At 35.1% G+C, this 15,503-nt stretch overlaps 1 protein-coding gene across 1 annotated transcript in view; it reads right to left on the bottom strand.

Annotated features, from left to right (window-relative positions):
• Positions 1-15,503, bottom strand: part of GRIK2 (glutamate ionotropic receptor kainate type subunit 2) — a 353,639-nt gene that overhangs the window by 29,102 nt on the left and 309,034 nt on the right. Inside the window, exon 15 of the mRNA XM_030944939.1 lies at positions 7,572-7,797. Coding sequence (XP_030800799.1) covers positions 7,572-7,797 — 226 coding nt within the window. The remainder of the gene's footprint in view (positions 1-7,571; positions 7,798-15,503) is intronic.

Raw genomic sequence — 15,503 nt, 5'->3', positions numbered from 1 at the left:
ACTGAGGTAGGAAAAATGCTATCTTATTTAATTTATTAATGGCTTAGATAAATATAAATAATTAATGAAGCCATATTCCTAGAGAAGATATCAAGTAGCAGATCATAAATTATTGTCTGAATTACTTTTTTTCTGCAGTGAAACCTTTAATTTGAGCGAATGGAGTGTGAAATACTCTTCTAGATTCTGTGACTGATGAAATTATATGAATTTTACTGTCTTCAAAATGCACATACTCCAAACAGCATTTTAATTACATGCTACACAGTTGACTGAAATTTGAAAAAATTACAAAAGAAAGGAAACTAAAGCCACTCTTGGGTCTGATTTTAAAAAAAATAAAATTTTAAAATGCTAAGATTGGTTACATTATGCAAAAATATATAAAGAAACGTAAGTGATATGCATATTACATCAGTTGGCCAAAGAGATTTTTTGGAATTCTTATGTGAGTGGGCACAATTTTGAAAATCTCTTAGAACAATGTATTGTGAAAAATATGGCTTTTTGTGTGAGATGTAAAACTTTCTGTTAAAAAAGACATTTTATTTGATATTTTATTTGAATTTACAGAAAAGAATACTGCTGAAAAAGGCACCTGTGAGTCAACAGAACGTGAGAACTTAGATGTTTTGTTTCATGCTTTGAACTTAAGTGACTGTGCTGATATCTGGGGCCTGCAGCCAATGCATTTCTGCTGGAATGCTGTTGATTTTACTCATACATCCTTCTTTTTGACATCTGAGGTATAACTTTCTTACATCACAGTAGTTGCCAACTTTTTATTGTGAATTTGTAAACATCCCCTATGCAGATATATTTAATCCACTTATACAAATTAATTTTCATAACTGTATCTGTGTTACTGCTGCAAGTTATTCTAACTTTGTATAACGGGTATTTATATAAGACTTGAAATGAAATGCTGGAAATGTTGACCCCAAAATACATCACTTTACATCATTCCTATCCTGAGAGATGTATTTTGTGCCCATGCACAGTGAAGAGTCTCTATATAGCCAGGGAGTGCAATTTTTGGGTTTTTTTAAACAATTTTTGAGTTAAAAATTAGCTTTCAAATATCTAAATGTTAAACCCTTTCCAGTATTTCTCAGGGTATCTTGGTAGTCCATCAATATGGAAGTGGCAGGGACACAAAGAGTGATATGCTTCAGAAGAATCATAGTTTGATCCACTTGACCACAGCTAGTGAAGAGTTAGTAAAAAAACCTTGCAAAAGTGAAGAGAATCATGTTACATATTCAAACATTCATCTCGTTATATTTTGCAACTGAGGCATTGTTGATATTAATAGCAGAATTTGATTGTATTAACTGCAAAGGAATATATGATAAAGAAATGGGTATTTCACCTTTTTCTCAAATTTTTTTTGCCTCACCATTATCAGGTGTTTTAGGAACATTACTGCCACACCATTAAACCCCCCTCTTAATCTAATTCTGCAATTTTCTGCAGCTCAGCAACAGAGAAACATTAGAGAAATGACTAGCTCTAATTTCTTCTATGCGCCATAGCTATATACTATTTTTCATTTTGTATTTCTTAAGAGCTAGAAGAAATTTATGCAATTTTCAAGATTACTTACACACACCATTTGTCATTTTCAAAATGTCAAAGGCATTACTTTGCATATATCTCCACACACACAGAGTTTGTCTGGCATATATCGACAGGATACTCCTCATCTGCCACGTAAAGGCAGATCATCTGAAAGGTGCATGCTCAGTAGATCTATTCATGTGGAATCAGTTCCAAATATTCACTTGTCAGCCATCTATGTGCTCCAGGTTCAACACTGAAGCAAATGGCAATTCAGAAGAAAATCTGCCCAAGCCAGATGGGAAGTAGCCTGCTGTCAAACATGCTGAAGAGAAAGAGGAATTTAGAAAAGAAATAAGAACCTGAAACACCATCCCAGAGAGATGAGGTATGATTTTTTCCAAAAGATTATTTCAACTATGTTTCTTCCACCTGGAAAGTAGAAAACTGAAAGAAAAAACAAAACTAAAAAAACAAAGGAACCAAAAAAACCAAGCCAAAAAAAACCCCCAAAAATACCCAAGAAATGGAGAAAGTAGCTTCACAGAGCATTAAGGCTTTAACATAAACTCTATAAAAGCTACATTTCTAACCTTCCATGTTGTTCACATTAGCAAATACGTCAATAAATATTCATTGTAACATAGCATTTGTCACTTAATATAAGTGTGTTTTACAGTGTGTTGACAGTAGGAAATTCACATTAACTGTGTTTCAGTAGGACAAAAAAAAAGTAGATTACTGGATAGTCCAGGTTTTCTTGAAAATAATGCTACAATATCTGTTTGATAGGATGACCATAAACATTTGGATGTATCGTAAACATTTGGGAGCTCATTGCAATTGCAAATTTAGGCCCAACTGGGCTATATTCAAGAACAACCTAAAATTTAAACAAGCATGATGATGAAAGGGGAAATTGAAACCACTGGAAATAATAAACACTTCAGATTATCTGTACTGGAAAGCATAAGTTGCCCTGCATACCCAAAGGGTTTGTTCTCCCTCCCTCCTCCTCTCCCACTCCCACTTTGTTAATTATCTTTTTGTGTCTTTTCACTCTCTTTCTTCTTCCCTCCTTCCCACCCCTCATTCCTCCCTTGAACATCAATATTGGATGATGAAGTGAATGCCCTCACAATGACAAATTCTAACCACTAAAAGACACTCATGTGCATTTCTAATAGATAACTGTGGGTAATATCTATAGATATTATTACAACATGATAGAAATTAGAAAGCAACTATACACCATGTTGGCAATAATATGAAAATAATTTTCCTTATAATTCATTGATGAAGAACACACACCTGGCCTCCTGATAAAAAATGCCAGAATAAAGCAAATAAAAACCCCTTGCATGTGGATCTTCAAACTGGAAGATTTAAAAAATAATTCAAACAACTGTTCTCTAGTGGAGCAACTACTATACCCTTGGTTACGAAGCTATAAAAAATGTTGCCAAGATAGAAAACAAAACAAATAAAACCCATTACAAGGTTCTCCCTTATCTGCTCCGAAGTATCAGTTGCTGTAAGGCATCTCATCCCAGGTCTGTTGTTCTCTTTTCATTATAAATCAAGTTTCTTTTTAGCCTACCATCAGATGTGGCTGACCAAAAATGAATTCTGATGCATACAAAACTTTAATTTAAAAACTTATATCAGGAGAATCAGTCATTGTATGCATAATTTACCAAATTCTCCCTAGCTCATATTTCACTCTCCCTAGTTTATATTTCACTACTCCAAAGATACCATACAGAATTCTGCTTTACACCTACTTCAAGCGCCACTATATCTTGTTGATTTTAAAGATGTGCGCTGATTTTGACAATCCTATTTTGTGCCAAAAGTACATTGTTTCCATTTTCCTTCCTCAAAGTTACATTTTAGCAATCTAAACTTTCTTTACTTCACTAATGCTTTTAGAGGAAATAAAATAATCATGTAAACTCATAATTTTTCTCCAATTCTTTGGGAAGGAATTGATACCCATGTACTTCCTCATCTACTAGTTTTTGGGGTTTCTTTTTCTCCTAATCTTGTGCAACTTTCTTTCTCTAAATTTAAAATATTAACATCATGAGCAAAGAACCTTTACTGCAGTACTCTAAACTGGTGCTATATTTTCTTGGTTGCATTTTCCAAGTGATTATCTTGTCATAAACTGATAGAATACTTTTTTGTTAGGAAAGCTTTTAGATCTTTTTATTGTAGCTGCTTAAACTCAAGCAAATTATTTTCTCACTAATTATTACTCTATTGTCTTCAAAATAATCAAGATATGTTGCACCTACTTCCTTTGGTGCTGCTTTCCAAAAGTAACTGTATCCTTTCTACTGCAGTCAACATAAGATCTGTAACAACTGCTTCCTGTAAATTTAACCTTATGTGCAAAAACTTCTGCAATTTCAAGCAGGCGTTCCTGGTGATAAATTGTATTTTTTGTAAGTTTTGCAGATGACATATATATCTTCCCAACACCATGCCTGTAACACCATATGAAGTTTAAAAAGGACAAATGCTGGATTCTGCACCTGGGATGGGGCAACCCTGGTCGTGTATGGAGACTAGGGAACAAGAGGCTGGAGAGCAGCACTGTGGAAAGGGACCTGGGAGTCCTGGTTGATGACGAGTTGAACATGAGCCAGCAGTGCCCTGGCAGCCAGGAGGGCCAGTGGTGTCCCTGGGGTACCTCAGGCACAGCATCACAGCTGGGCATGGGAGGGGATTGTCCTGCTCTGCTCTGCTCTGCTCTGCACTGGGGCAGCCTCATCTTGAGTGCTGGGGGCAGTTTTGGGCACTATAATATAAGACATTAAACCATTAGAGAGCGTCCAAATGAGGGCCACCAAGGTGGTGAAGGAGAAGCTTTATGAGGAGCAGCTGAGGTCACTTGGTCTGTTCAGCCTGGAGGAGATGAAGGGGAGACCCCATTGCAGTTACAGCTTCCTCATGAGGAGAAGAGACAGGGCAGGTACAGATCTCCTGACTGTGGTGACCAGTGACAAGGCTAGAAACAGCATGAAGCTGAATCAGGGGCACTTAGGTTTGATATTAGGAAATGGTTCTTTAACCAGAGGGTGGTTGGGCACTGGAACAGGCTCCCCAAGGAAGTGGCCACAGCATCTAGCCTGTCTGAGTTCAAGTGTTTGGACAATGCTCTCAGGCACACGGTGGGATTTTTAGAGTATCCTGTTCAGGGTCGTGAGTTGAACTCAATGATCCTGATGTGTCCCTTCCAACACAGCATATTCTGTGATTCTACGATTCTATAAATGCAAGTAGTTCTGTATTGCTCTTGTAGACAAGTTGCCTCCCAAACAGGCAAAAGCAGTAGCATATACTTTGTATGTGAAGCCATTACACTGCAGTTTTCCAAGCACTTGACAAGTTACTTGTAGGATTATTAACTCTAAAAAGATATTACTCAGTTGCATGTCTATAAACTCCTTTCATAGTCATTAAATAATGATGTAATCTACTTCTATAGATATAACCAAGTCATTAGCTCTTTTAAAGACCCCAGAATTATTTTTCCCTCTAGAAATGAGATTAGCTATAATGCATGAGAATATTTTGCATTATCCACTGCTCTGTAATACTTTTTAGCTCCAATAAAGCAAAATATTTAACAAAACTATTCTGACAGACATCATGGAAATGCTTCTTCATAAGGATTCCTTTCAAATGTATGCGCAAACTATGCATCATTCTAGCAGAGGTTGCACAATCCCTTTCCTCTGAGTCTATGCACCTAATACACAGGATATAAACCCATTATAAATGTCAGCTCTCTCAACAGCATTTCATAGATACTGCCGAAATATTGGATTAATCTCTTATTCTTAGCTGTTTTGGGAAAGCCCCAGATGTTGTTTTATTCTACCTTCATTTCTTTTGTGAAAAATTTTACTTTATGTCCTATTTTACATTCTGCTCTATTTCCCCTTATGAAGATGTCACCTTTTTTTCAGATCTTTCTTCAACTGCTTTCATTAAGTTTAAAACTGTTTTTAACTCTTATTTTACCTCCTTTGGTGTTTGCTGATTCCTGCAGGTATGTCCTCTATTTGTTTCATCTTGATTCAAGACAACTGTCTGCTCACCTATCCCCTTGTACAACACTATGTTTTCTCTTGACACAGATAAGTTTTTGTTACTTGGAATCCTGTGGGTGAATAAAAGCTGAATAATGTCTCTAATGTGACTCAAAATTAGTAAAGAAATAGTGCCTTCTGTCCCCATATAAAGTAGGGACCAAAGACCTACAGAAAGTTTACTCAACTGCCTTGGCTCTTTACATTCAATATTTCTTCCCTTAAATTTAAAGTCCAGAATTCTGATCCTGAATTTATCATTGTTTTAAAGCTGTTTTCTCTGGTGTTTATGATGCTTCTCTGACTTACACATAAACAGAACAATTTCTAGAGTGTTTTGTTCTCTCTGATTCCTATCAGATTGACATTTTAGTGTTCTCTTAAATTTCTGGGGCATGCCTCAGATGCTTAACAAGTTTGCATGCAGATTATTTAAAGATTATAAAATATCCCTAAGATTTGATTTTTTTCATACTAAACCTAAATGGAAGGTGGGCTTTATACTCAAAATAACACAAAGGTGTATAAATAAGAAAATATAAGATGCCAAAAAGACCAGCAGGTCTGAAGTTTAGTCCATTTTGTCACTTGCTCATCTATAGAATATATTCAGCAATACAAGAGCCACAATAGAAGAGGGTGGAAAAATTGGTATGAATCAAAACTATATTCCTAACAACAAACTGTTCAAAGACAGAGTGAACAGAATCATATCTTCTTCAGCAGGTGTCTATTACATAGAAAATTACTGAAATAGTGAAAATTTCAGAGATGTTATTGACGTAGCAGTAAATATATCCAATATATAGGTGAATCTGTATTTGATAATACTAGGTACCTCTTTATCCAAGATATTCCAGTAAACTTTATTTCTTAAAATTCCTTTCCATGTGCTTTAATTATAGTACTGGACACAACTTTCCCAGTGCAATGATTTAACATATGTTATTAACACAGATGAAAACAGTACCAAACTTAAGACCTACCTGAAATAAAATAAAAATATATCCACATCAATGAAAAAATGATAAATTCTTGTTCAATTTAGCCTTCAGTGTTCAAAATGAAGGTTAAATAAATATTTACCTGAGAAGTCAATAGAACCACCTTATAATATTAAGTAGAATTATTGTGTGGTACTCGCAGTCTCTGTGTGACACCATTTTTATTCCCATCTATCCTGAAATCTAATGCTAGATCTTCACCTCATGTCCTTAAAAAAATCAGTGCACTCAGTTCTTGCTGAATCCCCTTCTGTGGATTCTAGGAGCTAAGCTACAACCAAACTAATACCTGTAGCTGGCTTTTAATCTTGCAGCTAAAGTTTTGTTCTTAGTAAAAAGCAGCTGACCTGGAAAATACTTAAAGGATTGGAATTTCCAAGCCAATATGCAAACCCATATTCCACAAGGGTAAATCAATATTTGCTTGTTCTGTGGCATGGTATGGAATCTTTGAATCTTTTCCTCCTCTTTTAGCAATCTCAGTGATAAGACCTCTTTAAAAGACTCAGCCCCACTTGCTAATGCAAGCCTTCCACTACTAGGACTTCATTCTCTAAACACAGAGATCAAAATATTTAAAACTTTTTTTTTTAATAAAATAAAGTACTGAACAGTACCGCGAACAATACTGTTGTTATTGTTGAACATATGGAAGGCACCATGTAAGACAAATTCATCATATGAAAATATACAACTATTTATAAAGTAACAACTGTTTTCTTTTTGGAAAATACAATAAAATCCATACAATTTGACAAAATATGTACTGTGCCTGGTTGGGAAAAAATAAAATAAAGGTAAATGCTGGCAATGTAGAGAAAGGAACAGTGTATGGGATGCTTCCTATGCTGCTGCAGCAGCTAAGATTAATGAACAGAGAACAAGTGGTTGACATATCACCTACCCATGGGAGTTCCAACGCCATAACCTTTGGAGTCTATCAGGCCTCCAATCTGTGTTAGGTTACAGTTCCTCTGTGTGACAAACTCAATGGTTGTCGACTCCATTAGAAACGCGTAATCAGAGGTAAGCACACGTTGGATACCTTCTTCATTACTTTTGACAAGTACTGACTGCCTCCTGCTGCTCATGAAGGCCCACATCTTGTCATAAGTGGAGATTTTGGATTTCTGAAAGACAAATATTAAATGCAATATGAATAAGAATAATATGTTTATATGAGTGAAAGCAAACTCTCAATTGGCACATTACTCTCCTCTCAGATTTTACTATGTCAGATTTTACCAAGGCAATTTTTGAAGGATATCTGTGTCTTTCATCTCATTTGTACTTCTCATCTTCTCCATTTAAAAATAAACAACTGGACAGTCCAGTTTGTCTGGACAGTCCAGACTGTCCAATGTGAAGTATCTGTTGTTGATCTGTTTTTATTGTTTATATGTTTTTATGCAGGAAGAAGGCCTACAAGTACTTCAGGTCAGCGGAAAACTGTTAAGTATTTCACTCTAGCAATGATAATAAACTATGTTGTTAAGTTTTGTAGGAGAATCTGTGGATTCTGGCACAAGTGAAATTTTGCTCTTATTTCAATCACTTAGCTGAACAGTTCTGAATGCATAGCGTGACAATCTGAAGTAATCAAAGCACTCACAGATGGCAGCGTATGGAGAAAACAGTTGTGAAGGAGAGGACAGATAATATTTTACCTATCATACATGACAAAAATACTTGGAGAAAAATTTTAGGTAAGAGGTAATATCACTCTCAGGTCATAATAAGGCTAGCTTGCCTTACAGAAATGGACTACTGGAAGTCCTAAAAATTAGTATGTGTTTTCTGATATAATATTTTCAGAATACAAAGAACTGTTGTGGTAGGATGGGAGTCAGTAATGTGGGACAACAGAGTCAGTAGTTTGGAAGAAATTGATGCTGTGTAACTACAGAGGAGTTGCTTCCTTTTTTCACCTAAATTGTTTTAAAAAGCAGGTAATTACCTTCTCTCATTTTTGTAAAACAATGTGCTTAAGAGATCATAATGACTGGATAAACTTAACTTATTAGAAATACTGAATTTTTTATACCACATTTGTCCCATCAGTTTAATAACACTGCAAACTCAAGATGTATCAGAAAATGTTCCATAATGTTAAATTTTGCCTTGTAAATAAAATGTAGAACTATCACATAAACACTAGCATAATCAGACTTTTTAAGGTGTCTTTCCTCTTTTGATGACACCCTTAAACATATTTTAGCCATGAGATCTGTAAGAAATACTAAACAAAGATTGACACTACAAACATTTCTGAAGTTCAGATGATTGACAGCCAGAAATTCTTACCCAAAAGAGAATTTGCAGTGTATGTGGAATGAAAAAGAACATTTATTTAGAAAAAAGAGATTACTATGTCCCCCTTCTGAAATACAGTCCAAGACCTCTTTCACTATGCCTGGGGACTTAAGAAATCAAGCATTTGAGCTAAGTCTAGTGTCAATGCTAACAAAACTCAAGACTTTTAGGACTCTGAATTTTGCACATTGTTGATGTACTGAACATAATCCAGGCCTGATTGCAAAAGATTTCAGTAACAATGAAAGAGGAAAGCATTTCTCTTCAGAGTATTCTGTGAACACGTAGAATAGAGATGACCAAACAGATAGGGTCTCTTCTCATAGTATTTGGGTTTTTTTAAATCAAATAACTCTTGCAAGCATTTAATATTGCATTGTAACATAATATACTTCAAGAAATGCATGCTCTGTAGGAATATAAGTTAATGTGTAATGCAGACAGGAGAGAATAAATATTTTTCAATATTTGCAAAATTTTACTAAGAACCCTTATTTAGTTCTTTTATCATACAGTCTCTTTGCCAGTAAATTTTCTAGCTATAATAAGTAATCTGAGAAATATAAAACAGTGGCAGAGAAAAAATTCTAGCAAATGGTTAGATGCACATTGCTGACACATGGTGGGGGGAGCAAGGAAAAGCCAAATGAGATACAACAAGAAAAAAAAAATAGAAGGAACTGTAATACATATGTATTTTTCTATTTTTGTTGAGAAAAAAATAAACTCAAGGATGAAAAAATATTAGCAAGGGGAATGATTGCTTTCTACTCAATCATTAGAACATGTGAAAAAAATAAAATATCCTTTAAATGACAGAGTGTTCCTATTATGATGACTGATTTAATCAGCTAGGATGAAGCCACTGCTACTATTGACAAGAAAAGGAAAAAAAATATCAACAAAATCAGAGAAAGCTCCTGCACAGGACAGCTCATTTACTGGAATAATTAAAATGAAATGAAAACATTAAAACAGTCTACACATGATTAATGAAGCAGAGAAGAGACCACAAAAGCTAGAATATGGTGCACATGGCTCACCACTGTAAAGTTGACAAGGATGACAGAAAGTGCACAAAAAGTGAATGCTTTTGCACTACTTTCTTTCACCTCTAAAAGCTGAAATTATTCTAGGGAATAGGGCCATTCTAATTTTGAACCCTATATTTGCTTTTTTTTTTTCGTGCAGAAGAGATTTTTTTTTCAATCTTAAATTAAAAAACCTTCATCATTTGATTTAGGAAAATATGACCACAAATAGTTATCCTGTGTTTGTCAAAATACTCAGCAGACTCATTGATGAAAATCAAGAAGTCAGAACAATGAAAAGCATCAGGGGCCCATTTGACATTGAATTAAAGATAATGACACTCCAATATGCTTCCTGTGGTTATGACTGTATCATTCATACTGTTAGAAGCAGATGCTGCAATTTACATTATGTTTCCACCTTCCTTCACTGTGTGCAAATCAATCTGGTTAATCAACCTATATACTCCACCAATGAAGTGTATTATTTTATCTCAGTTACTTCACCATATTGTTTCATATAACTGGAAATCACTGTCAGGAAATCCATCCTAACTTGAAATCAACTGGAAATTATGTTTGCATGATATAACTTGTGGTGACATGATTTACCATGCTTGTGTTCCCTCAGGAATGCTGAAGACGTAAGAAAGCTGCCTATGCCTTGAATTTCACTGGAAGAAAAAAGAGAACTAACTAATAGGAAAGCTGGAAATGAAAAGATTAAGCAAATCTAGAAACTCATCTCAGCATCAAACCTGATGCATAAAATGTTAGCTCTCACAAATGACATTCAGAGGATACTGTCAGTGTCACACTCAGCGTTCATGAATTAAACATCATTGGAAGATAACTGTACTTGTCAGGGACCACAAATGGAACCATGGCAAAGGCTCTAAGTTAGTCATAGTCTAATGCTATGTATAAATATGAGACTGGAAACAGAATGAGTCATTGTCAGTAATGTGTTACTTACTGCTCCATCCTGGAGCACTGGCTTGGAAAGAAATATCTGAGCAACGGGACTCTGGACCACAAGGTTAGAAAAATATCAGAATGTTGAAAATATGATAGAATCAACAAAGATCAAAGTACATGGAAGCAGGCTTCATAATACAAGTCAAGAGCGGATAAATGCACAGTAAAAATGTGCCAGGCTAATTGTGACATTTCTCTATGAAGGAAAAATTACAGATCCATTAATGGAGATTTTTATTTTAATGATAGCTTACAACTTCTTTCCTGGCTTCTAAAAGCATTTAGGTGCCACAGAAAATGCTTCAGCTTTGCTTTCACCAATGCAATATTTAAACTCAAAAGAGTCTGTAGTAACTAAGGAAAGACTGACGGTAATTAAGATAAAATTTTGAGAAAAAAGTAAAAAAAACCAGCAACCCAGTACTGATATATTTTATGAAAGCATTCTCCACCACATGAGAATTAAATCATCACAATCATTATGTGAGGGAAAAAACCCACAGATTCCCAATCCTACTACGGTATTTTCTATTTAAGAGTCTAACAGCTTTGTGACTTTTATTTTCCTGAGCATTGCATGCTTAGTGAACACAAGTCGCTTTTCTTAAAGTTGATTCATGGATTTTTTTAAAGCTAAAGGAACAATGCCCTTTCATGCTGACCTTATGTAATGGGCAAACTATGAAGTGTCACTTCTGAATGACTTCACCAAGCTCATCACTTTCACATTTGTGCTGACAAAAAGAATGACATATGAAGAGAGATTTCAAAAAAACCCAATACATATGAGCCTTATCAAGGTGTTGAACAGGGTCTCTCAAAATATCTTTGATGACAACCTGGAAGGATAAGCACTGGACAGATGGAGCAGCTACAGGTAGAGAAATGGCAAAGAAAGTCATATTTAACATCTCAAGCCAAATCAGCATCTTGTCAAGATTTGACTACCTCAAGGGTCAGTCCTAGACCTGATACTACTCAGTATCTTTACAAGCAGTCGGGAAAATTGTACTGAAAGCACTCTCATCAAGTTTGTGGATGACATGAAACAGAGAGGAGAGGCAGAAATACTGAAAGAAAGAACTACCAAGCAGACAGATCACAAAAGGCTTGGAAATTAGTATAACAGGAAATGTATGAGATTTAAGAAAGATAAATTCAAAGTCTATGCTGCGAAAAAGTAATCCCAAGCATCCATACAGGCTGGAAATTGTTTGGTGAGAGTGAATCTTGGCTGAAAATGATTTATGGTGCCAAGAAGACAGCTAGCAGAACATAACTAAGCAGCCCATCTCTGCAGCAGGAAAGCAGACTGCAGGCAATATCAGCAGACTATAGCCAAACCCAGAACAAGGGAAGTGATTAATCCAAAATACTTGGAATTTTTCAAGCCACACCAAGAACGCTCTGTCCAGTTTTCATTCTCTGAGTTCAAAGAAATGGTACAATTAGACAGTGCCCACCAAAGTGATCAGAAGATTTGAGATCTTAACTTACAAATAAAGATTTATATAAAATGGTGTTTTTCCTAGAATGGAAGGCTTACAGAGAATCTAATCACCTTCTTCCATTACCTAAAGAAAATGTTAGAGACAAGTTGAAGGCACTCTCTTCATTAGGATGTGTGGGGACAGCATAAGAGGCAATAGCCAGTGCTGCTAATAGGAAATTATCTGAGTGAAAGGAAAAAATTCTTCACAATGTGAAAAACTAAGTATTGGAACATATAGCTCAGAGAAGTTGTAGAATCAGCTTACTGGAGATATTTGAGACAGCTTAATGTAACTCTGAATGCATAAACCTAGCACCATGCACCCTGAATAAGTTAATCTGACTCTATGGTTTTAACTATAAAAGCAGATCTCCTCTAACAAGAGCAAGGCACCTCTAGAGATCCCTTCCACCTCTGAGTTCTCATTGATTTCTTTGATCCTTTATCAGCATGACCTTATGTACAGTAATTAATGAGTTTCTGGAGACTTCAAATTTTGACCTTGAGCAATTTAAAGAAAACAAAACAAAATATATAATTTCCTGTTTTGGGGGAAGTGAAAACAAAAGACACAAACCAAACAAACCCCAGAAGCATTGTGAATTTATCTGGTTCATACATCAAGCCAAAGGCAAACACATTATTATCCAGAGGAGTGTGTTTTCCCGTCTTTTTTTTCCTCTCCATTCCTCTGAAACTCAAATGGACTCATCCCAATTTGTTCATACATGACCCTTTGGAAATCCTAGACAAAAGTATAGGAATCCAAACTTAATTGTTCCTACAGTAAGCTATTTTATTAATTCCTTTTTCTCCTTTGTAGGTTTGACATTTTGTTTCGACATATAACCTAAATCTACATAGCTGTGAAATAAACTAGAAAATACATTTCTGTTGTTCTTAATAATGGCAAAAGCACTAATGTAGCTCAAGATTTTTTCTAAACATAAGAAGGTTAGATGTCAAATTTAGGTGAAACAAATGCTATAATAAATCCTCTTACTGCTTATAGATGTTCTAAAACACCTGGGATATGTCTCCAGCATTTTAGGCCACAGAATATTAGTACCATTAACAGAGAGATCCACAAGGTTAATTAATAGAATACATTTCAAATCATAGTGTGACAAGCTTAAAACTGAGAGAACAAACAGCCTAAGGTATCCTGCAATTCTCCTGAAGAATTATAAATACAGCAAAAGTCAAAGAAAATGCTATCCAAAAGAATTTGAACAGTATAATAAATGAAAATAAATTGTACAGAAACATAAATACACTGTTCACCTGCCTCTAGTATTACCAAATGGAAATTTGTAAAGGCTGATTGCTACGTTCAAGTACCTATCAATGATGATGTGTTTTCTCCATTTCTGTAATACATATCTGTGTACACTGATCCACCTCTCCCAGTTCTTAATATGTAACTGAATTCTTTGGAAGAGGTACTGTCTTCTCCAAACAACTCAATGTTTCTGAAGTGCACAACAACAATCCATTACTGGGACTTCTGAACTAAACAGTAATATAAGAATATAAGTAATGATAAATACAGGAATCCAAATAAAAGATGACACTTATTAATTTTTTAGCTTTACACACTTAACTTTTAGCTTTCACTAACCACTACACATCTTGTTGAAGATAGTTTGTTTTAAATAGTACATTTAAATTTGTTTTAATGACCAAAACAATTTCTAGTTTCTCATAAGTCTTAGGTAATTCTATGCTCCAAAAGTGCTTTTTGGAGGCAACTAAAGCATTATAATTACTGATTTTGACATAGCTGAGTTATGTGTAAAACATAATTTGGTCTTAGTTGCATATCTGCACCTGATGCCTCCACAGGATAATACACTGCCATGCACAGTTCAGACTTAAATCAGCTTAGCTGCCCTCTGTCACCGAACAGATGAACTTAATTCAAGTGGGCTTCTGTGTATCATCTAATTCTTTGAACAGTTTAGCAAGTAGTTATAAATATCAATCTCTTTAATAAAATATTCCTTTCTTGATTGTCTCCTAGAACTATTAGACTAGCCTCTTCTAAGCCATCACAGAAAAAGGCAAAAGAAACTCTATTTTCATCCTGGTCTCATTCACTATAACCCTCTGGCCTCAGAGTACTATTTTTCTACTTTTTTTTTTATTTTTTCCCCCCTATTTTTTCAGAACCACTGAGGCCTGAAAACCCCTAAGTGAACCAGACAATTTAGATTTTGTTGTGTCAGCATAAAAACAATAAAAGTAATGCATACAGTGTTCTCTATAACGGCAGTTTTTATGGTCCATAGAGCACAAATGAAAAGAGGAAAGGTGTTTCTGCCAAGAATAGAGCTACAAGGAATGAAAAATGTAGTGCTCATCGAAAGACATTTTCACTCTTGCCCTGATTGTGCTGACTTTTTGTTTTAAAACACAAAGATTTTGAACAAATGTTAAATATTTCAAGTAACCTATGGTTAAAAACTCCCAAACTTTAATGCTATTGAAATAAGTTTTTGCTATCAGCTTTGACCTGGAAATAGGTAAAGACTTCATAGCTCCAAAATCACTAATGGATTTCAGAAGACTTTCTTGCCTTTTATACCAGAATGATATATAGTCCTCTACTGAATAATAGCTAACATCACAAGAGTTCTTCTTGTAAAACACAGTGGAAGATGACAAGTGTCATAGATCTCACACTTCTGCAGGTTTCTACCTTTATAAGTAGGAATAAGAATTTAATAAAACTTAGTCTGATTCTAAAGCATATCCTATACTCTTGATGTTTGTAAAGGTAAACTTGTTTCTGCTCACTCTTCCTGTTCTGAGATACAAATTGCATGTACAGAAATCCACACTTCATTTGCACTGTATCTGAAAACAATCTCATTTTCCAAAAGCACTGCCTGCATAGTTCTATCTTTGGAACTGTGCATGAAGGTCACAAATATTACTTTAAATATTACCTCTAAAAGAGCAAGAATTGTCACAATGCCATGTTTTAACAAACATATTCTCACAGCATCCATACCTGTAT

Source organism: Camarhynchus parvulus, chromosome 3 (assembly GCF_901933205.1).
Source record: "Camarhynchus parvulus chromosome 3, STF_HiC, whole genome shotgun sequence".
NCBI classification, from domain to species: domain Eukaryota; kingdom Metazoa; phylum Chordata; class Aves; order Passeriformes; family Thraupidae; genus Camarhynchus; species Camarhynchus parvulus.
The sequence above is the reverse complement of the archived record's forward strand: the minus strand, read 5'-3'. Positions and strand labels throughout refer to the sequence as shown.